The following is a 24,734-nucleotide window of genomic DNA, read 5'->3' as shown; positions in this document are numbered from 1 at the left end:
CTCCATTCAGGCAGGATGCATCACATGCGTTTAGAATTGTACCAGTTAGGCAACCTCGGGTGCCGTCCAATATTCAAGCCTCTGCAAAGTGCTTCCTAAGATAGCAAAAGGTGACTTGCCATTGCATGAGATCAGTTTTGCTATACACTTCCTCAGTTTTGCTAGAGTATAGCGCTCAGACCCGCGGTTGTGCATCATGATGGGTATGTCACTCACGTCATATCAAAAAATGTAAATGCTCCTTAAATACAAAAATATATAAAACAACATATTAATTAATATCGTTTAACAAGGAATAACAAAAGATTACTTGACAATAAATTCGTTTTATTCCAATTTCAAGCAACCTACGGCGATTACATTGGTAAGAGTCCCGCAACAATGGCCATGGAAAGCATTTTTTATATTTTTTAAACGTTAATTTGGGCTAGCAGTCTGACAGGTTAAAAACAACAGAAAGAACCCATCCCACATACCAACTCAATCTCCCCACCAACCCGGATACAACCGGTTCCTACAGGATATATACATAATTACATATGAATTATTTTTTTCGAAATTTTTCATAGAGAAAGATTATAACAAACAGAGACAACGGGACACATATTTAATGTTGATGGTTTGCATCGTCAGCTAACAACTACATGGGGGAAGATGCATTCGGCCCGGGGTTGGGGTTATAATCGACCCTTCCGTGCCAAGTTGCCGTCACAGGTGTCAGTCAACTAGAAGACCGTTGGGATGCGAGGACATGATGCCATTAGCAGAGAGGTGAATATGAACCCTCGTTGCACACTGCTATTTCAAAAGTCACTCTTTTACTCTCCTCGTGAACTATTAAACACACAATGCAGGGATCCTCTTCCATAAGCTCGTCCTCCGTCGATGCATCGACGCCTCGCTGTCACTGTGGCGAGAGGTCGCCAATCAAAACCGCTTGGAAATGTGACTATTTGGGCAGAAGATTTTATGGATGTTCTGGGTACGGAACCAGCAGAAAATGCTCGTTCTTTTAGTGGTATGATCCAGAGCCCCCGGCTCGTTATTCCGATGTCATTCGCAGGTTGCTAGAAATGAACGAGGGCATTAGAAGCGAGAACATGGAGTTGAAGAAGACAAGACAGGAACTCCTAGACGAGCTGTGTTCTTTGCAACAGAGTGTGCATGAAACAAGGGCAGATCTGGAGGCCACCGTTGCAGCCTCTACGGCCATGGAAGACAACATGCTTGCAAGTGTCGCGACGACGAGGAGGCGAGGTGTTTTGATCACCGTGCTAATATCCGTGATCATTTTGTTGCTTTTTTTACCGATCAAAATCGCTTGTTGAGAATTTTTATTTGTAATTTTTTTTGGTGTTCACGACTGGAAAACATAACTAATTCAAACGATTTGTTTAGCCTTCGTTGTAGCGTCAATTTGATTGCATTGGCACTGTGTTTTCAATCTAATTAGATAATTTTCATTTCGCATATACATTCTACTAAGTATATTAAACCAGGATACACATCAATCCATTTGAAAAGCATAATTTAAACACACCCGGAATACAAACAACGATTACACTTGGTCCATACATTCTCGCGACGGATTTACGCAGTGACAGCCAACTTGCCGCATATGCAACCGAATCACACAAGCGGCCGCTCCATCATGGAAGTAGACAACCCACCCCCACAATTATAACGCGCTGAAGGTGGATATCACTCGGCCACTCACCATTGAATACGGTAAATCTGTGTCGGCTAACTAAATTAATTTGAACCAACAAAATCTCGGTCAAAAACCCTCCGTTAGCACCTCTTGCCCGTTTGCGATTGTTTTCGTGCACTGTGATCATACGATCACCCATGATCGTCATCGGATTCCATGGAACGCCATACTGACCGGCAACTCCTAGCTTGATGAACGGAACCACGCACATCGATTCCAAGATCCTCTGTGTGGGGATCGTTCATAGCCGACCAGGTGTGGGATGCCGTCGAGCACACGCAGCGACTGCACGTGCTGAATTGAGCTACGGTTTATCCTTATCTTGCTCAGAAGAAAGGTGTCTGCATCAAACACGACCACATGCATTGCAATCATCAAACCACGTCCACCCCAATTGACCCACACAGCCTTACCAAGGTGGAACGCTGAGCCCTCATCGAGGTGAGTGAGACGCTAAACCTTTACGTACGCGTATTTCCAGTTTCCCTCTGTGGAATTGAAAACATTGCAGTGCAAAAACTTGTCTAGGACGTGCCTCTTTGACATATAGACGACGCAGTAATTGTTAGTTCCTGCCCGGTATCCAAATGCGTATCCGATAACGGCTTGTTTAAGTAGTTTGTCTGTCGGATCGTCCAGTTGTCGAGCGACTCGTAGCAGCGGGTTCCATAACAAGAGTCTCAAATCAGGACCAGTCGTGCTATACTGGACGCAGATCACACTGCAATCGGAGCCAATAACAGTCCACCATTCACGGGGACCCAATTGTTCTGGAATTGGCACGGCTACTCTTCCTCCGTCTACACAGTCCACGATGCAAAATGATTCGGTCGAACCGTACGTCTCCGGGTCACCAATCAGGAGCAACACCTTACGGTGTTTCCCGATGTTCGCGAGCGTATTGTCTCTCCTAAATCTGTCGGAAGACAGTCGGACACGCCAGGTTGTGCTTGCGGTTCTGCATCTCGCCACCGTCTTCGGGTCTGTTTGAGTGAAAATCTCCATCAAATGATCATCTGGAAAGACCTGCTCACTCATCTCAGCCAACGAATCCCAAAACGGATTTTCCATATTCGAAGTTGCTTTTCGTTTCCTTCTTTTGTTGTTTTTTTTTCTTTCAATGTCGTGAGTTAGACTATCAACAATAATGGCAATCAAGTAAGCATTTAATGGAAGCGTATAGTATACACTTTCTCACATTTGCTGTATTGTATAGTTGATGAGCGCGTAGCGATGGGCATCATGATGGATTTGACCATCTTGTTCTGCGAGTAGTCTTGCGCAGTCACTCAATTCACATCGAAAAACGTAAATGCCCCTTAAATACAAAAAAAATATGAAACATCGTTTTTCAAGAAATATCGAGATATTAGCCATTAGGTAACAATAAATTTGATTTATTCTCAATTTTACGAACATAGGACTTTGGGAGAGTCCTGCAACAATATGGGACGTAGGGTTTAGGGTTTAGAGTTTAGGGTTTAGGTTTTATGGTTTAGGGTTTATGTTTTAGGGTATAGAATTTTGGGTTTAGCATATGGGACGTAGGGTTTGGGGTTTAGGTTTTAGGGTTTAGGGTTTATGGTTTAGGGTTTAGGGTTTGGGGTTTAGGTTTTAGGGTTTAGGGTTTAGGGTTTAGGGTTTAGGGTTTAGGATGTAGAATTTAGGGTTTAGGGTTTAGGGTTTAGGGTTTATGGTTTTGGGCTTAGCATATGGGATTTATTGTTTAGGGTTTAGGGTTCAGGGTTTAGGGTTTAGGGTTTAGGGTTTATAGTTCATATATTAATGTTGGTTAATGAACCAATAAAATTAACACAAAACCATAAAATTAAACCCTATACTTTATCCTTAAAAATAACGTAACCAGATTCGTGGGCAATGGTAGAAAAAATTAGGTACCTTTAATCAGCGCACTATAGTGGAAAGCAACCTCTGCCACTAATTTCCTTGTGATGTGCAGGAGGCGAAACTTTATGAGGCACTGATCTAGAGCCTGGGTAGCTGCAGACGAGCAGGTGTATATGTCAATTCGGGGTATGGGACAATACACTGTGTATAGATATTTATGCTTAAACAAGAATGGCACAATCTTTGGACAAACCGGTTAATAAGTACGATGGGAAGGGAACCGGATAGCTAAAGGCATGTACTGTATTATCCATTTTGGCTTTGTCCCATCTCCCAACGATTGCCTTTTGACGCTATACTGGTGTAGTAAATAAAGCATTACGCCCATTACATGTGTAGCTCGCAGTCCCATGCCCGAACGATATAATCAATTAAAATAATGGGGGGAGGGGTGGGGAAGGTATGGTCAGATTTAGCGCCTTAGTGGAAGCCTGTCGATAGCTTTGGATAGATTTGACCTCAATCGTCCTAGAATAAGTGATAGCAAAAGAAAATTTTATAGTATAGTATCACTCAGAACTTTCACTTTTGGATACGGAACATACCATAAAACGAGCCTACATAAGAACGTACCATACGGGTGAAAGATTTGTGGTGAGTTTGACGATTACACCAAATACCCGTGACTCCACCCACAACATCTGAGTACCGTAAACATAGACGCTTCACATTCCGTTAATGGAGGACACAGCCGTCGGCATTTGCAAGGTTCTTTGCATTTAAATAAACCCGCCTACCCTTTTAAACCACCATTATTCGAAACACACAAAAAAAAGGAAAACCAATGGGCGACGGAGAAGCACGCTCGAGGCCCGACGGTGACACACACAACAGCTTAGACAAGTTTCATTTATGACTTTTGGAATACAACAAAATGCAGTACGTTGCATATGCATGGTAGACGAATATTCACATTAACAACCACGTACGAGGTACATGCAGGGACGTGAAGAGGTCCACGACGTAGATACAGTTGAGCAGTCGCAGCCCCCGCAAGCGTCTAAGGTAAATCATCTGCTCAAAGCTGATTCGATTTATGATATATATTTTTTTAATATATAGCTCCCCAGTGGACCCAAAGCTGCCACCGAAACCTCAGACGAAGCTCCACAGGCGGATGATGTTAATGCGGTCAAAGGTGATCAGATCCAGTCTGAAGAGGACTGGTCATTTCCGAAGATCGGTCTCATCGTCAAGGACTTGATGAGGGGCCTCGTGGAAAAGGTTCAGGTAGGATTTACTCCTTGGCCATGTATGTAACGTGTCTTGTTGATGTCCATTATCCTAAACCGGGTTAGCTTATACTCCGACAGAGGGATCTCAAGAAGGAAACCGATAACGCAGCTGCTGCAATCCCTGAGAAAACCATCGTCTTGTTGGATTCTGATGGGGAGACGGATGAACAGTCAACCCTGCAGTCCATGAAAGTTACGTCTGGCATCGCTAGTGGAACGCCAGTTGCCCCAGATCCGACTGAGAATAGTACTCCACCCCTGACAGGAACCGACGGCATCATGCGAAAGTTGTTTTGCACACCACCATCGGCCACAAGGAACGCCAAACGCCCACGTTTCGGTGAGGGAACCAATAAATCTATGCCTTCTGGCTCCAGCAGGAAAAAGTCTACACATTCAACGAGCAAGAAGGTAAATAATCGGTAAATTAGTTTAACGCAAAATGCGACTACGGACTGACTTTTGACAAACATGTGTCGTAGATGAGGTTCAAGATCACGCCTGCCATGGACTTCAACAACCGACAATTTGCCTTATTCGCATACGTGTTCGACGGGAACCTTGATCCATGGTAAAAGCCGAGCTTCTGTCTGTTTAAACCCGCTTATCGCGGTTATTTTAACGCCTTCACACTTTCATCCTACTGTAGCGAGGAACTTGTCCGTATTGGAGTCAAGTCCGCGGACAGAGTTGATTTACACAGCTTACTACCCAGAAATGACGTTGATGACAAGGTATGGCACCTGTTTACGCCTATTTTGACGGGAAAAAAATATATAAGGCATCCTCAAACATCATCGGGTTTTTTTCCTGTTATTCGTTACCATATCATCCATATGATTGCCATGACTATGACCGATGCTGAGATCCTTGCCACGTCCCCCTCGTACTAGTGCCTTCCGCCGTCTGTCTCAGTAACTTAACTCTCTCTGTTGTTGGTACTTGATATGAATCATTGCGCCATTGACGCTCGTTGACAGTCATCGACGCTCTGATATTTATAGAATACAACTTAATTTATTCGATAACGTTGTGTGTGTAGGATGATATTTTGAATGGGGAGACGACAGAGCTAATTCTCAATCGTTACATGGAGAAATGGATAAGGCCATCCAGATACCTTGAACTTGTCTATTGACGGAGAACTATTTTTTAATGGAAACATAAACCACGATCAAGTGTCTTTAGTGGATTAACTATACGTGTTTATTTTGTGGGCAGAGGTATGTTATCACCCAGTATGACATTGAAGTTTTTCACGGGTTATCCATAATACGTACTGACGGTTACTGTCTATTTGTCCGATTAACATTTAGCATGAACTCTGGGATATGGGTCATTGGGTGGCTCAACATGGGGGACAAATTCAACCCGATTATGGACGGGATTGTAAGTACGCTAAAAAAAAGGTTGATTACGGCTATTATATTATTAAGGCACATTAAAACCGATCGTTTACCATTTTGCAGTTATAGAAGAACGAGATCAGGGCAACAACTGTGGTGAATCTGACCAGCACACCATTCAACAAACTCAGGGACCGTGTCTTGAGCAAGGCAGAGTTGTGGAAGATGAAAACAATGAAGAACACCTAAGTCAACCGCCTGGTACTGCGTGGGACACATGGTTCAACCAGCTGTGATGCTTATGCCCCCATGCCCAAGTTAGTATTAGGTTGCTTCCTTCTTTAGTTTTAAGACTTTGTGTGTTTACGGCCTTTCCTTTAATGTTTCGTCTTTCGTGCATGGATGCCTATTGCAATTACCAGGAATGATTTTCCTTAATTATATATATACATATGAATGCAATGGTGATTCGTTAAAATATATTTTAGTTAGTTTTAATTTTAACGCTCCCAGCCATCGACTAAATACGCACCAGCGCGTAACGTCAAATCTAATAAATGCCCTCAATTTATAATGTTATTTCTATTTACAAGGCAATGGCATAGAAGCTTTTTTTTTTTTTGAAAAAAAGAAAAATGGATTTCGCCAACGATAAGATGTGTCGGTTAAGTCCGAGGGAACTAGATTCCAAAGGGCAATCCTAAACCATAAATATACTAGCATGCCTATTCTCAACACCACTGGTCACTGGATAACACTGTCTTAAGCATATACACTGCCAGGCACTCGTCTAACGGAAAGTTACAATGAAGCATTTGTCTAATGCCTTCGAACTACCCCACGATATTTGGTTAGCCATAGCCACTAAAGTCGCGACGACATTGATTGAGGACCTGTGCAGGTTCCGTATGACGTGTTGCGTTGCGCGCGATGTAGGCGACGAGGATACTGTGCTCAGGATGGTTGTCATACCACCCCCGGATGACATGAGTTGGTTGTGGCTACGGGACCCTGTTGGGCGAAGATTTTTCGAGAGGTGCATTGAGATTGGTCACCCGGAACTTCTTTTTCGGGAGGCGCTGCGGGAGCTCTACATACGACGTAACCACGCCGTCGGATGGGAAATGCTGCATAATGCAGCAAGGAATGGGTTGGACGTTGCCAAGTACGCACTTTCAATGGAGTTGCTCATCCGAAGGGACGACAACGACACCAAAAAAGAAGGTTTGGAAATATTTCGCACGCTCAAAGCGGGTAACTTATTCCACGCATGTTACTCGAGTTGCTTCGTAGTCCTCACAATTTCTTGGCCGGATGAAGTTCAAATGCCGGAAAAGGGAGAAGAACATACGGTCTCTGACTCGACCAGATGCTTGACCCGAGGCCACATGGGTCTTCTCTATGACTACCGCCGAAGGGCGGCAGAGCGGGGCTTCGTCCACGGTGTCGGAGGTGCCAACCATATCCGGTGCATTCTATGTCGTGCCGACTACGAGGTGGAACAATTCGTTGACATACCTAGGGTTTAGGATTGTCATGCATATTAGGTTTAGTATTGACATATAATATTTCGGTTTAGTATGGACGTATAATATTAGGTTTAGTATTGAAGTATATTGTAATGAATGTTTTTTTTATATATCCATGATGGAAATATTTGTCAGTGATTTATATTAACTAGCCATTATCTATTCTGTTAACATACAAAATATTCATTAGTTAAATCGATACTTATTATATACAGATATATTAATAGTATAAGTAACCAATAAGATTTTTGAATAATGTCTAAACAATATAAATTAATATCATTAAAATATTAAACTTAATTAGTAGTATTAAATTACGATATTACAAAACATAAACAATAGAAAAAAAACTGGAAATCCCCAAGCGACAAAATGGAAAAAATGAAAGTGAAAAAGGAAGTTATTGACCGGATAATTAAAAAAATTCAATATAAAAAAAATCTGAATACAAGGGACGTGTTCGCTAAGGAAGTCGTGTGTGAGCCGATGGGAAACTGAACCGGCACGCTCCCTAATCGACGTGAGTGTGGCTGAGTAGGTGTAGATGTACGGTACACAACCGATGGGATACCATCGCACAAGGCACCGGGTGACTATAAATACACCGTAAACAATAGCCATTGAGATAACTGCTTGGAGCCTTTCTGTTGTCCACTACTTACACATAACCGCCCATTCATCTATCGTCTCAAGCGTTCAATACAAAGAGCGGAGATGTATCGTTTGACACGATGTTTAGACCTTAATTGCCAGAAGGACCGCAGCACAGTCCGTCAGGGACTTGTGCAGTCTAAGAATGTCGTGCACCGCTGCACGCAATGCAAGGAAGGAGGATTTCCTATATCGATGCGCCAATATTCCAATTTGGGACCAACGATGGTGGAGTGTGAGTCCCATGCACCAGCCGGGAAGAAACTTCTTAGCGCGATGCAGGCAGAGCGGGCACCTGGTAGTTCTGTTTTGATCTGCTGTGTCTGACCTTTTCCTTGGTGAATGTCGTTTTGCGGGGATAGAAACCATGCACGTTATCACAGCCCAGAGCCATTTGGCAGCCCAGTACACAGTGTCGATGATGTTGATGCTACGCGACGACTTCGAGTCAAAGAACAAGGGCTTACAAACATTTCGTGGGCTTGAGGCGGCCGGTTCTCTAACAATCTGCAAATTGGTGTTCCGCAGCGTTGTCCAGGGGACGTGGAGACACCTGCGTCGCCTGCCAATGTTAAACGCAAAGAATATAGTCTGTTCTTCGCATGCCTGTCCAAGCCGTGGAAACATGGGTGCTATTAACCGCCATCAACGCTATGGACGAGGGGGGACATAAACGACGGTGATGGAGGTGCTGCTCATATTCCGTGCATGAATTGTAGGGCAGATTATGAATTGATCCTGTTTGTCCACCTCTTTGACTGATAATATAGGATTGGGTTCTCAATATTTTTTTGATTATCCTATCTAATATATGTATTATGTAATGATTTTTGTAACTGTTTGACTCGTTTTGGCACTGTTTGATTCGTTTTCTCATCATTTATATTTATGTGTTTTCTGTTTCGTATTAAAAATTTTACTTGTGGAAAATACAATTGTTCCCCGTTACTGACCTCACATCTGGTGACTCTCCGTTGCCTAGCCAAGTAATCAGTTTTTTTATAAAATCAACGCAAGTCCCTTCTACCACATTATTCATAGCAGCCCATAAACCTTCAGCCCTTCCTGTCTACTCTAATGTCACATTACCAAGATTTGCATTCATTGCGAATTTTGCGCAAGCGTTGCAACACACGTTTCCCCAGGCTTTTTCTTCGTTTATCGATAAAACCACCAGGTGCATTATTATATTCATTTTTCAAGGAATAGCATACGTACATTAATTAACTACATTAAAATGTATTAATTTATTTATTCGTAACTTAAATTTTGATTTTGATTAATGTATATCAATGCACAAGTCCTTCACAAGTCATAACCATTCGTCAGTTCCTATAATCCTTACCTTTATCTCTAACCTCTCTGCCGGGAGAAAAATCATTGCTTCAAGGTCCGTCGTCGTCTACCAAACCTCACGTTCTTCATCCGAGAAAATGTCGCACGAATCCCTCGACGACCATGGAATTAGTCCCGACGACCTCGAGGAACCTTCGACCGCAGATCTGATCGACACCTTCTAATGTAGGATGATGTTTTTGAGTGATAGTCTTCGTAGGACACAAGATGAAGCAAGGACGGCGAGGATCGAGGCAATCACCACGAAAGTCAGGGCGAGTATAAGGAAGCATCAACTGGATCAAGGCCGCCGGTTGGAAAAGAAGTTGCGCACGGAGATGGAACAGCATCAAACCACCATTCGCGAACTCGAAGATAAAGCAAACGCGTTGAAAGCGGAAATTGCCGATCTTCGTCAAAGAGAATAGCAACATATGGCACCGTGGCGTGAAATGGAAGGCAGCTCGAGGCTGTGGAGATCAAGCTAGGGTTATTGGTCCGCCAATTGTATGATCAAGCTCCGGCAAAGGCACACGGCTCTAACTATTAGGAAACCGCCGGGCAGAATGGAGACGATGTCGGGGCTATATGACCTATGACATCTATCATCCAAATCTTTATTTGCTGTGTTTCTTTATCTGTTCTTTTGATGTTCTGTAACCCCTGCGTAAAAATCAGTTTTCTTAATTATATCTAATTTTCGCAGCATTTGAGTTTTTGGTTTTTTTTCTTTCTATTTTCGGATGAAGCTATGTAGTAATGCATGATCACACAGTAGCAACATGGCAGACAGGTAACCTGCTTCGATGCTGCCCAGCAGTTCCATCCCAAAGCCACGGCGGGCAATCCAGAAATACTCCGTCAACCCCTGTCGGAGTATAGCATCCGCATTTCATGCTTCAATGCAGCGATCAATGAAACTCCTCTCCAGCCGGTCAAGGTAAAATAAAAAGGACACTAACGGTATAACACGCATCGTCAGTATCGGCCAGAAAAATTTACATATTATATTATACGCTGTCATTAGTTAATTATTACGGCTTAGCGCATCAATCATTTCGTTGCTCGACATTTTGGATAATACCGAATAATTAGTTCATTTAATATATGTTCTTAGACCCATATTTATATATACGTACAATTAGAAGTGGCTTCCTTTTGCCAAACGGCGGTGGGCAGGCTCGTTTTCATTTTCCAGTTTGCCTCGATATTTTGAAATGAGAAATGAGAAATGAGAAATGAGAAATGAGAAATGAGAAATGAGAAATGGGAAATGGGAAACGTGAATGACATTTTTGTTGTTTGCAAATTTAATAAAACTCATCGATAATAGTTAATATTGGAAAGCATCAGAGAAAACAATTAAATACATGTCATATTCTGCAGATTATGGAATCTTAAACCGATTAAAAATTGTAAATGATCACATCAAATTAAATTATCAAATTAAATGATAAAGTTTTTACTTGTGGTTAATTGCATTCAATTTAAAGTGTTGATTTGACAGAACAAAACTTTTTTCTTTCTATCAAAGTTGGTCCAGTACACCCCTACACCTGACCCTGATATCCCTGCACACCTGCTTCTGAACATCATTCTGCTTGAAGTACACGCTTAATCCTGAACGTGGGGTCCGCGCGACAGTACACCTCTACCTATCCACTTCCATTTCTGAGCATCCAGGCGAGGGAAAACCTCTAAACCAATTTACTATTTACACCATCAAGATTGACCAAGTCAAACTAACTAAGATCTACCCACACACGAAGACGGAAATAGAATAAAAATATATCTAATTTAGTGTGAGGTTAACCATGCTTAAACTTAACAAAAGTGGAGATAATGCTTCATAAGGTAATACCACTTACGAGAATCATAAACGACAAACTTGGTTCAGTGCCTCGTACATTTTTTTTAAATGGTTCAGTGCCTCGTAAGTTTCTCTACCGATGGTTCTGGAAAAGATAAGATAATTAATTAATACGAGACGAACGAAATACTAATGTGCTATCCAATTCAACTGATTTGGTTTTACGACGCAAAAAATTTAATGTTGACTGTTCGATTCTTGTGTTATATTCAAAACAACTTTAATTGCTTTCATTAATTACTCGATGAATAAATGTTACCCTTTCATTTTTTTTCATCGAAATAGTTTAAATTAATGTTTTATTTTCATGATTAAACCCCATCATTGATATATTAGTTACGAAAAAAACGAATCCAAGCAACTTTCTACTATATATATATACCCTTCTCCATTACTGCCACTATGTCGTCGTCTTCTTATCCCGAGAAAATGTCGGAGGAATTCGTCACCGAACACGCCATTAGTCCCAACGACCTCGCGGAACTCTCGATCGACGCACTTATTGACATCATCCACGTAGATGAAAAGTCCGCAGATTATGATCTCGTTGAGGCCGCATTAGTGAAGAGGGAGGAGATGTTAAAGGCTACACTTGTAACGGACGATGCAGAACTGAGGCAGGCAAAGGTGGAGATGATGGTCACCAACTTCGTTTTCAAGGCAAGGAAGGATGAACTGGAGGAAGAGGTGCAGGAAAGGTGACGGCTGGAAAAAGAATTGAAAACAGAGAAGCAAAAAAATGACGTGCTCCTTCAACAGTTGGTACTCACTGAGAAGGAATTACAGGCAGAAATCGCCAAGCACCTTAAACGGGAACAGGTTGAGTCTCTTCCGTGGTGTGACCTGGAACGCAGGCTCGACATTGTGGAGGAAAGGCAAAAGTTTTTGCTCCGTCGGGTTCGTCATCCGGCCGGGCAGAATGAAGACGGGACAGGAGTTATTTGATGTGCTGCACATGCTTGATATCTTAATGTCCTGTTCTTCGTCGAGGCATGTATGATGCTTTTATTTCATTTTTTTTGTTCTGTCGCCCATCTGATCTTATGTAGTGGAACTTAAACTCTTATGATTATATATACTTTAGTCTGTTGAGATCGGAGCCAAATACCAGAGGTAGCGCGTTGGATTTCCGCAAATGTTTACGGGTTTCTTCTGATTTAAGTACACGTACCGTCATTTTACACTAGACACTACATAATAAAACAAAGGAATACAGACATAGTTTCATTTTTTTATATACTAATATTATACAAAATTATAGGAAATACATCTTTCAAAATAGATTGCTTGAACGAACAGAGAATGCGAAGCCATTGATCGAAACAAAATTCAAACTAGTTCTCTCTCATGTTAAATAATAAAACAAACATTCAGTGCAATTACATAAAAAAAACTACTTAAAAACCTCCATAATTAGGGTTTTAAAAACTACTTAAACACAATAAGTCGACAAGAACTTCCGCACCTCGTATTCGGCCAGACATTATACACACGACACACTGGACAAATCGCTCAACAGTACAGTCGGAGGAGGATTGGTGTGAGTGGTAAACAGTCACGGTCGTTCAGATGCGTGCAAATAATTCATTTAAGATCACCATGGTATCTTTGCAAACGTCCGTCAAGAAATTGCTGTAGCTCTCGAGCTGCCCAGAAATACGAAAACCCTCCATCATTTGAACACCCCTAACCATGTCTTCCTCGTCTTCGTGATCAAACATTAACAACATGGAAGACAGGTAACCTGCTTCGACGCTGCCCTCCGTTGAGGCCCTAGCAAGCAGTACTATGCCTTTGTCACGGCGACCAAACCGGAGATATTTCGCGAACCCATGTCGGACTATAGCATCCACATTTCCCACTTCCACGCAGTAATCAAGGAATATCCTTTCAGGCCTTTCCAGGTTAAGTAAAAAGCGCGCTAACAATTTATAAGACATCGTCGCATGCTTGTATACAGCGTCTGATCTCGCCGCACTGAGGAAAACCTTACATGTCGCCTGCATGTTGAACAGGTCCTCAATCGAATTCGATGCAACCATGGTGGCAATAATCGACCAAATTTTGCGAGGAAGGAGATTCAGCGGGCATTCGTGCTAAACGGATACGTCCACTTTCTTAGTGTCCTTCTCGAGACTTCCGGCCATTTGCAAGAACTTTGTCGAGGAATTATTGGAGATTATGAAGAGGATAGAGGAGTTTGTAACTGAGCTTGTGGCATTTTGCCTTTTCATATACTGCCATGGGGGGTTACGGGGTTGTGGTTCAGTACCGTATATGATTCCCCAGATATTTTCGTTTATCGATGCATTCAGATAGTATAATAATTATATTGCTGAAAGAAGCATTTATCGTATTTAACTGGATGCCCATTTTCTACGTGGGGCTAATATTCTCAAGAATGAAGTAATTTAAAGGAGCCTTAATAGCGATGAATAAGATAAATGTTATTTATTTGTTCTTTGCTGGTGCAATTACACCACTATTCGTGAACCTAGAGTCCCTGCAATTACGCTAATATTGAACTGTTCTGGTGTGTTTGTTTTTTTATATTCCGCTTGGCTTATTAGCTAATGAAGTTATGAAATAGTGCTTCTATCGAAGGTTATGCGTGGGAGCGTTTAAAGGTTAAAACACAGTGATATGCATCGGTTCGAATATGTCATTTGTCTGACCCACGAAAGCGGAAATTTACAAAGCCAAACAACTCAACCGCACGAATCATTAGCAATGAAATACATTCAACTTTGGTTACAACGAAGCTTCATCTGAAAGTAAACAGACTAAGGAAATGCAACACCTCAAACTCGGCAAGGCATTGGATGCACGACACACTCGACGAATCGTTAGCGGCACCCATGGTCCCGCGGCTCCGGCAGATGCTTGACCGGCAAACTATGGGCTTCCCTGGATCCGACAGGTGGACCCCAATCAGCGGATTTGCGAACAACTGCCCGAAGAGTTCTCTGCACAATTCGATTTTTCCAGCAGCCAGTACGTTCTCATACATTTCAACCCCACTGCCAGCGTCTGCCTCGTCCCCAATACCTGGCGTTAGTAGCAGCATCGCACACATGTAGCGGGCTTGGACGTCGCCCGCATCGGCGGCCTCAAGCAGGGTGTCGCACCCACCAATTTCTCGACCCATCCAGAAGAATTCCCTCATCCCTATACGGAATATAGCGTCCGAATTTCCTACGCGCACGCTTTTATAAAGGAACCCATCCTCAGGATGGTCCTCCATGTCATAACCGAACACGACGGGTATCTCCGCCATGGAGGCCACCTTGTACACCGCAGATGAGCGGGCTGCATCCAGAAACGCCTTGCAGGTCGCCTGCATGTTAAACAAATCATGGATCGAGGCCGACGCAACCCTTGCTGCAATTCTCTCTCATATTTCGCGAGGCAGAAGAGTCAACGGACAGACGGGTGGTGTCACCACTTTCCCTTTCCTTCTCCCATATCCAGCCTTCTTTTTTCTTATGCCTTTGTCGGAGGTTTCACCCAATTTCATCCTATTTAATTTAAAATTGTTGGACAGTGGGGGGGACAGAGGGGAAGATTACTGGAGGACTGTCGTTAGTATGGATCACTAGACGCGGTAAAGGAAAGCTGGTGAGGGAACTTATATACTGCAAAACAGCTCACCAGATAAGTCAGGTATGTGCCACATACGCCTTAATTTATGCCTACTGTAACCGATGCTTCATTTTTGGGTTTGGCACGGGAATCGAAGACATCGTAAACGTAATTTTTTAAGCTGAGCAGTGAAAAATAAATTTAAAAACAAATTTAAATTTAAAACTATATTAAATTTGTTATCTCTTCTTTTTCCTTAAATATAAATCGTTTATTTTCCCAAAAAAAATCGAAGTATTACTCATTTTCTATGGAAAAAAAAGTATTCGAAGCAGCTTCTCACTATACACTATATATGTATACGTGCCCCTTAATGACAAACCCTATCCCTCCTAACGCTTCTTTCCCAGTTCTTTTCTGCCGTAACTCCTTCTCTCACCTCTCCGTCTATCCTTATCCCCCTCCTTATTTCTGCCACCCTCCACTGCTCTCTCCGTTGTGTACTTCCGAGAAAATGTTGAAGGAGACCGTCACCGACCACGCCGTTAGTCCCGTCTACCATACGGAACAGCCGATGTCCAATCTGATCGACATCGTCCGTACAGATAAGAAGTTCATGGAATATGACTTCGTTGAGGCTGAACTTGTCAGGAGGGAGGAGTTATGGGAGGCTAGGCTTGAAAAAGCGGCAGATGAAGTCTTCCAGGTCAATGACGAGAAAGTAGACTTAATGGTCAAGTTGAAGAAAAAGGCAGATCAACTGGAGGAAGAGGAGAAGGCACGGCGCTGGGAGGAAAAGTTGCTTCGCAGGACCTTGCAATAGTCTGAAGCGGCCGCTCGCCGATTGTATGACAAAGCAAGCGAAATGATGGCAGAAAGCTCAAAGTGGCGTGACCTAGCAAACAGTGTCGTCGATGTTTTGGAGGTCAAGCAAAAATCTTTGTTCCGTCGGGCAGGCGTTCCACCGGAGTAGGGTGAAGACAGTGATGGAGGTATTTGACATGGTGCACATGTGTGATATCTTTATGTTGTATTGGTTTCTGTCGAGGCCTGAAGCCCTGAATGATCTTTTTGGTTTGTTTGTTAGGTCGTCCTGAATGATCTTCTGAAATGCTAATTAAAACTCGGTAGCGATTACTATATCTACTTTCATCGGTTCGTTCTCTGCTTATCGTCAATTGTTTGGAGTTACTCATAACTCAGCCCCTCTGCTTATAAATCAGCCAAATAAAACAAGTCGTTTGAGCGGTTTAAACAAACTTAGGGAATTATCTTGCGCCGTTAGCATTTAGCGTTTCCAAATCTTGATCCTAGAACATTTCGGCAACTATTTACAGCTGCGTTATCAAAGATCTGTTTATCGAGTTATCCTTGTAAATTAGTTTTACACTACCTGAATAAACATTCGAAATTATTTTCATTTACGGTATCGTAATGTTATGCCAAATTCCGTTCCTTTATAAAGGATAAACATGTTTCCAGCTAAAATGCTTGGATCAACAAAGAATACGAAGGGACTGGTTTAAAAGAGTTTCAAAGTACATACCTCAGTGTGAGGCTATAATAAACCAATTAGTGAAATCAAATAATAGAATCTCCTTAAAAAATCTCATTGCTCATTAAAGGACGAGTATTGAACCTCAACCTACTATATTGTACGAATACAACCCGTGATCAACTGGAAAATATGTGCATCAACGTTTCTATAATTTTATGCACCAGCATCATTTTTCTGGCAAAACCTTACATTAACCCGCTAAGTTTGTTTTGCATAGTATTTTAATTATTATATCATTCAGAAAATTAATATTGCTGGTAAACGGTTCAACAACTTATTATACATGCAATAACTATTTTGGTGTTCCTCTTCTTTTTTTTTTTTTGGTCGATGGTGTTCCTCTTCCTTAATTAACAACATTTTTAATAGCCCAACACTTGAGCCCAGCATTGGTTTCAGAAAAAATGTGTATCTCAATAAGAAAAAATATTTACTCTAGAGGCCCATCAGGATTGACCCAAGTTCAACCAACTGGGTTCTAACCTAACCCGCCCGACCCGTAACACAATCAGGGTCTCCTTCGTCATCCTCTCGCCCACCATCCCCACGTAGCTTCGATCCTTCCTTGTTGGTCGTCTTCGGCAAAGCCACACATCTAGCCGAAACATCACTCATTGTTATCAGACGGTGATCGAGTCCAGCTCCGGCGAGGACACTGTGCAGATCTTCATCCTCCGAACCAACGAGTCGCGACGGAGGCCGCACTTCAAAGAGCAGGCAGCTTTACAGTGTGATTCCGTGAGGGGTGGGGTGGGGGAGAACTTCCTGCAACTCCATTGATGGTCAGTGATGGAAACCTAAACGTCCGCGCGATTCTGGTATGCGTCAAACGACGTCAACGATGAAACTCCTTCATTCCCAGCCCAACCCCATCGATTTGGATTAAACGTAAAGCAGAGTCATTAAATTAAAATAATTTCATCTTGAAAATTGTTAACTAATTCTAGATAGACCCGGATAATTTTCAGATCTAACAAAACTAACCAGCAACAAAATGAATTTGTAAAATAGCCCCTCTGACACAAGATATCCATTAACCAATCAAAGAAGGGAAGAGAAAGGGTGATATCTACCATTGGATTAAAAAAACGAGAGAAATCCAATGGACAGCAGCCGAAGATAAGTGCGATGCGCACTGTGTGCCAAAGATCTTCGCACACCGAATTCGTCCCCTTGTATGAGAATGCAGTTTCACAACCTTGTTTTCTGCTTTAGATATTAAATCAGCAACATTTTTTTTGGTCAAGTGGATTGGACAGCCCCCAATCCTAGGCATTACACCCATGTATTACACACTCGCACAACCCACACACATACACTACATGGGTACTGTTCCGAGGGTTACCTGAAACTAGGGTCGATCTCGGATGAGATCTTCTGTGCTGGTCGGAGCTACGGAGTCCGATCTTGATGATGTGATCAGAGTCGCTGTGTCCGACTCGCTGGACTTGGAGATGATGCTGATTCTTCGTCCCCGAAGGGTGGGGGGTACCTGCAAGGGACTCCGATGCTTAAGTTAGCAAGGGTATTAAGCAGGTATTGAGTAGAATCAGAGTATGAGTTATACATGGGTGCTCCAGTGTATTTATAATGGTGTTGAGTGACCTTTTTGTAGATAAGATAAGTTCGTTATTTTTATCTTTATCTTTATCTTTCATGGGAACCGCTTTATCTCTACGGGCTTGGGCTGCCCTTGGATTTGGGACGTGTTCCTCTATTTGGACCCTTTGTTTGGCCTTTCCTGTGACTTGGTCGAGCTCTTTGAGAAGGGGTCGGATTGTCCTGACCTGAAGAGGTCGGTCGCTTTGTCTGTAGAACATCGCGGGTCGAACAGCTCGACCCAGGATATGAACAGGTACACACAAATGGTTCTATATATTCTTCCTCCATGAGGATTCGAACCCAGTGCAGCTCTATGGAAGGCAAACAAAATTGCCATCTAACCCGGGTCTCGACTGCATCACGACCAAAAGTTGGAGCGCAATAGTTAGCATCCCATGATGAACTTTTTTTAGTACAGTAATGGTAAAAATAAAGGCCCAACATAACGTTGAGATACATATCATGGGAACAAGACTTATGAAAAAAGTGTGCCGAAAATTTAATATTTGCTTTTCTCCAATTTCAAAACTTCTAGCAAAATCTAACTGTTGCGCAATTATAAAATAGATACTGAGGAGTATAAAACCTCTAATTTGAGGGGATTTGGATCCTCTAAATTTTAGATTTTTATTTTAGAGGATAAAATTAAATCTTTTATCATTGAATGTTTTATCTCTCATGTTTTTTCTTGGTCTTACTTATGACATAAATGGTGATAGATTTAACTTTATCTTTTAAAGTGAGTTTTAAAATTTAGAGGATCCAAATCCAACCTGAGGTGTTAACTCCTCTATATAGGAGCAGTACTCTTTAAAGAATAAATTGATTGTTGATGATACCAGAGGTATAAAATCTCGAACGCTAGGTGTTAACTCCCGAAACAACCAGTATATTAGTGAAAAGATTAATGTCATTGTGGATGATATCTTTTTCCACCACTTTTGTGAGTATTTCATGGTTCCAGACTTCCAATAACCTTCAAAAACAATAACTAAATTATTAATGTAATTAATGGTTTGCAATAATAATTTTTTTTGTTATAAATAAGGGTGTATAGATAAAATTTGAAAAAGACAGATAAATATTTAAATAAAAAGAAAATATATTTATAAAAAAATAATTTACAGATATTTGTTTTTTATAAAAAAATTTAAATTTTTTAATAATTTAATACTAAAGCTTTTTTTTTGATAATTAAATCTCTGTAACGATTCTTTAGAATAATTTTTTAAATAATATTGAGATATCTTATATATATTTTTATCATCTAATTGAATAAAATACAATAATCAACTTTTTTTTAGATAAAATACAAGTGATATAATATTTTTAAAAAAAAACCCAATTTACATGGTTGTGGGGGGGTTCCAGTACGTTGCATTTTCAAATTAGCAGATTGCTGGAAAAAAAATAAAGAAAAAGTTAGTTTACACTAAAAAAAAAAAAAATTCTATAGTGCAGATAATGAAAGTAGGACGTGATGCCTATGCTATGTGTTTAGCTGTTAGTGTGATGTGTGTATGGAGACTAGTGACTCGTAAATTGTTGTTTTCAATTTGGCTATGGAGCTACTTTAATATTCGTGTTTCGGTTTGAAAAAAAAATGTATCACATTTTTTTTTTTATTTTTGTGTTTTAAATAAGTAAAAAAAAAAGAATTTTTATTTTAATTATTTTAAATTTTTACATTGTTATTAAATTTTAAGTTTATAAAATATTGAAAATGAAAATAAAATACGTTTTCTTCAACCAAAAAATTCTTAATTCTTGTATAAAATTGTTATTTTTCGTTCTTCAATAAATCATTTGAGGAAGTGAAAGGATTAGTTTGTCTAAAAAAAAAAACAAAAAGGAATATTAGTTTAGTTTAGAGGACGAGTAAAGTATTGTTTTTGTCCCCGACGTTTGGGGGTAAATCTCAAAATTGTTCCTAACGTTTCAATCGTCCTATTTACGTCCCTAACGTTTTAAAATTGACTCAATGTTGTCCTGCCGTTAGGGATCCGTTAATAAAATTAACGGGGGGACAAAATTGAGACGATTTTGAAACGTTAGGAACGTAAATAGGACTAAAACGTTAGGGACAAAAACGATACATAGAAATAAATTTTAATTTTATTCTTCAATAATATCAATTTTTTATTATACATAGTATTCAATTATTTTTAATCATTTACACTTAATCACCTTATTTTCATTCTAAATAAATTATTTTTTTATAATTTTACGCTTAAAGTAATATAATTTTTTTATAAATAAATAAATTTTATACTTTCATTCTAAATAAATAATGTAATTTTACTTTCATTACTTAATCACATTACTTATATTTTTTTTTTATAATTTTAAAGTTTCATTCTAAATAAATTATTTTTTTCCATAATTTTACCATATTACTTTAAGCGTAAAATTATAAAAAAATTAATTTATTTAGAATGAAAATAAGGTGATTAAGTGTAAATATGATTAAAAATAATTGAATACTATGTATAATAAAAAATTGATATTATTGAAGAATAAAATTAAAATTTATTTCTATGTACTCGTTTTTGTCCCTAACGTTTTAGTCCTATTTACGTCCCTAACGTTTCAAAATCGTCTCAATTTTGTCCCGCCGTTAATTTTATTAATGGATCCCTAACGGCAGGACAACATTGAGTCAATTTTAAGACGTTAGAGACGTAAATAGGCCGATTGAAACATTTGGAACAATTTTGAGATTTACCCAAACGTTGGGACAAAAATAATACTTTACTTTTAATTCAATTAGAGGCAAATAATATGAGAATATAAAAAAAAAAATTGGGTAAACTGATGGGGCCGTAGCCCAAAATAAAAGAAAAACTAACTAGTCACAAATAATGGAACACGCACAATAGTTTAAACAAGCAATCTAAAAAAATATTTAAAAAGAATAAAAAACTGGGCCAGTACAAAAAGAAATGTGTCATGCCCAAAAGAAAAGGAAGCCGTTATAGAAACGTCCCTTCTCGAAGAGCAAGTTCTTTTTTTCTTTTTGGTCAGGTGAAGAGCAAGTTCAAACGCAGCCTGAAGCTGAATCGAGTGAAGCTTTGTATTGTTTGGGTTAGGGCCTAGCTAAGGGCCCGTTGTCCTGACCAAAAAAAAAAAGAAAACCTCCCTTCTCTGAAAAATTTCCCTCAGCGCTCACGGTTCCGATCACCGCGCCGGGTTGCTGAGGAGAGGAAGCCGCATCGTAGCATGGTAAATCCAGCCTCTCTCTCGCGCGCGCGCAAAAGGATGGGGAACATGGGTTCTCTGTTCTGGTCCTGGGTTGCCCAAGACCCTCCCCCCTCCCAAAACAAAGAAAAATAAATAAAGAAGAAAAGGAAATCAGAGGAAATTAGTGACATACCATAGTGGCTAATTTTTTTGGATATGTAAATTCTGTGTGTGTTGTGTATGGGTATGGAGGTGGATAGGGGTGTCAATATGTACCCTACCTGCGAATACCCAATTCGATCCCATCCGGTTGGGTAGGGTTGCCAACCCGATCCGCAGCGAGTAGAGTAGGGTGCGGGTAGGATTTTTATGTGGGTCGGATAGGGTGCGGGTTGAGCTTCAATCCTATCCGACCAACCCGCACCCTATATATGTATATATTATATACTTATATAAAAATATGTTTCAAGTGGATGTTGAACTAAAGATCTCTCACTAAATGAAAAAAATCCTTAGCTACTAAAAGAAGATTATTAATTGATAATTTAATATTTTTTTACATAAAAATCAATTCTATTTTAAATTATTATCAAGTTATATAATAATGTTACATTTTTTTTATAACCCGCGGGTAGGATCGGGTACCCGCGGGTTGAGAATGGATAGGGTTAAGGTTGAGATATTCTCAACCCGCAGGTAGAGTAGGGTTAAGTTTATATGAAATTTTCAACCCGTGGGTAGGGTTAGGATTGGCTCCAAACTCTACCATACCCTACCCATTGCCACCCTTAGAGGTGGGTGGTGCTAGACATGAATGTGGGATAATTTTTTCTCAACCATAAAGTGAAGAAATCGGATTGTCCGATTTCTTTATTAAAAAAAATTTGAACACAAATCGAATGTATGAGGAAAAATCGGAGGATCCGATTTGTACTTTTTAAAAAATTTATTTTGAAAACAAAAATCGAATGGTCCGATTTTAATATTAAATTTTTTTAATTGTTTAAAATACAAATCCGACGGTCCGATTTGTGTAATGTAATTTTTTTAAATTTTTTAAACACAAATCAGACGATCCGATTTGCTCTTGACACCACAACTGCGTAAAACACTCATACACTCCATAACTGTGTCCTACACTATTTCTCCTTCCATATCTAAATTAAAAAGTGTATCATGGTTGTTGGTGTTATTGATTTAAGTTGAGGAATATGTGTGGCCCTGTATATATATACACAATTGTGTTGCGATCACACTGATCATGTTTACCCAGTTGATGTCTCTTTCAATTTTCATAAATGGCTACCACAATGCCAAAGTTGTCCTATATTCAAAATCATGTAATATTGAAACCAAATCTTACAAAGGAATAATGTAGAATTTTTCCCGTGAAAGTAGCTAAGAAGGCGGTACAATAAAATTAATGCAACTAGGCTTTGTTTTAGTTGGGTAAAGTATATTCAAATTCTTGTGGTCTTGAAAAAAAATTATAAAATAAAATAGTAAATTATATAAATATTCTCATCATCTTCTTCTTCTTCCATCTTCTTTTTTTTCTCACATCTTTTTCTCCGTAGTCACTGCTGCCATCACCGTTTCTGTTGTATCTATCTTCATGATGGTCCCGCCTCTGTATCCACCGCCGCCGCCACGGCTAAATTCGCCACCACCATATCCACCGCGGCCTCCGCTTCTGAAGCCACCACCTCCGCCACCTCCACGGGATTGAGTCTCGTTGACAGTGATGTTACAACCGTTAAGGTTGGAGCCGTTCATGCCATCAATCGCATCCCTCATGGCTTGCTCAAAAACAAATGTCACAAATCTGAAATCTCTAGATCTTCCAGTTTCGCGATCGTTAATAACTTGAACACAACCACGAGAATTCACATCAGATCTGAGTAAGAACAAAGATAATTAACAAATTCGAGAACCGAATAGAAATTGATCTATGTAACAAGAATAACACAGAGATCAAGTAATGAAAAACAGATCACAAAACACATATCACAGATCAGATGGATAGCGGTAACAAATCCAAATCCGAATCGGTGTTCAGATCCCGATCGATGATGCCTGCAATAAACGGTCCTTCGATTCAACGATTTCTCCGTAGACAGAGAAAGCTTTCTCTAGAGCTTCGTTATCGGTGGCCCATGCAAGCCCACCAACGAAGCACCGGAACTCAACATCTGCGGCAGCCATTGAAATATCTAGATAACGACGACGGCGGTTCGGTGATGGCAAGATGCAGATGAACGACGGTGAGGATGGCACATGCAGAGACAGCCCAAGAAGATGACGACAACGGCGGCTCTTCATGGCGGTCGTGCTCCTGTTTTTAGCGATGCTACCGGCAAGAGAGGATGATGGAAAAAAGATGAAAAATAAGGACAATCAAAAATATAATTTTTAAATAGAAGTATTTGTAAAAATATTTAAACATATATATAATTATTATATTATTAATAAAAGTTTTAAATCTAAGCTATTGATTCAAAAATTCAATGGCTATGATTTATAGAGAATATTGGACCATAAAAATTTTGAAAATACTTTTTCCACCGAAAAAAGCTCCAATGCAACTAAGGTAATGTTCATAACTAAGGTAATATTCTCTCCCGTTTTTTAAAATGTATTTGGGCGAAGTCTTCTTGTCGTGACTAATTAACAGTATTGGTGTTAATACTACTTGTGAATAAATATAGTTTTATGATATTAAGTTTTTAATAAGATGAATAAGTAAAAGTTTCTTTACTCTTAAATTAAAATAATAATCTAATATGATAAAAATTACAAATTCTAATGATAATTTAATTTTTATTTTATTTTTTTCCAACTTTAAGTATCCTCAACATTTTTCATTTATCTTTATTGATTTTTTATTAGTAGTTTTCTGTTGTAACAACTAAATCAAGTTTACTCTATTTTCCTAATAAATAATGCAACTTCATATTTATTTATTTTTGCGGGTTAACAATAAAATTAATCTTCATAACTTTTTTGTATGTATGTTTAGAGTTTTCTCCCGTTTTTTTAAATGTTTGGGTGGTCACTTCTTGTATTAGTGTTAGAGTGTTAATACTACTTGTGAATAAGTATACTTTTATGATAGGAAGAGATTTCGATAAAAATGGTTAAAACGTCTTTTTTATAAAGATATTTATTATTAATTAAAATTTAATACATATAATTAATTAAACTATATTATATTTTTCAAAATTAGA

General features: G+C 39.7%; 2 protein-coding genes across 2 annotated transcripts; both read right to left on the bottom strand.

Moving 5' to 3' along the window:
- Positions 1-13,150: 13,150 nt before the first annotated feature.
- On the bottom strand, positions 13,151-13,627 carry LOC127746678 (uncharacterized). Its single transcript, XM_052260647.1, has one exon. The coding sequence runs from the start codon at positions 13,625-13,627 to the stop codon at positions 13,151-13,153; it is 477 nt and encodes a 158-aa protein (XP_052116607.1).
- A 9,295-nt stretch (positions 13,628-22,922) lies between these two features.
- LOC107485438 (small RNA binding protein 1-like) lies at positions 22,923-23,908 on the bottom strand. Its single transcript, XM_052261037.1, has 2 exons — positions 23,595-23,908; positions 22,923-23,372 (listed from the first exon to the last, which is right to left on the bottom strand). Exons 1-2 carry the CDS (start codon positions 23,827-23,829, stop codon positions 23,065-23,067), a joined length of 543 nt encoding a protein of 180 aa, XP_052116997.1. The 5' UTR covers positions 23,830-23,908; the 3' UTR covers positions 22,923-23,064.
- Between the last annotated feature and the right edge of the window lie 826 nt (positions 23,909-24,734).

Source organism: Arachis duranensis, chromosome 4 (assembly GCF_000817695.3).
Source record: "Arachis duranensis cultivar V14167 chromosome 4, aradu.V14167.gnm2.J7QH, whole genome shotgun sequence".
NCBI lineage: Eukaryota > Viridiplantae > Streptophyta > Magnoliopsida > Fabales > Fabaceae > Arachis > Arachis duranensis.
This window is presented reverse-complemented; position numbering and strand designations above follow the sequence as displayed.

Bases quoted from the DNA above. Each gene is read 5' to 3' on its own strand.
- LOC107485438 (XM_052261037.1), bottom strand. From the start codon at position 23,829: ATGAAGAGCCGCCGTTGTCGTCATCTTCTTGGGCTGTCTCTGCATGTG. The intron at 23,373-23,594 runs GTTTATTGCAGG...GTTGTGTTCAAG, and splicing joins AATCGTTGAATCGAAGGACC to TTATTAACGATCGCGAAACT.
- LOC127746678 (XM_052260647.1), bottom strand. From the start codon at position 13,627: ATGGTTGCATCGAATTCGATTGAGGACCTGTTCAACATGCAGGCGACA.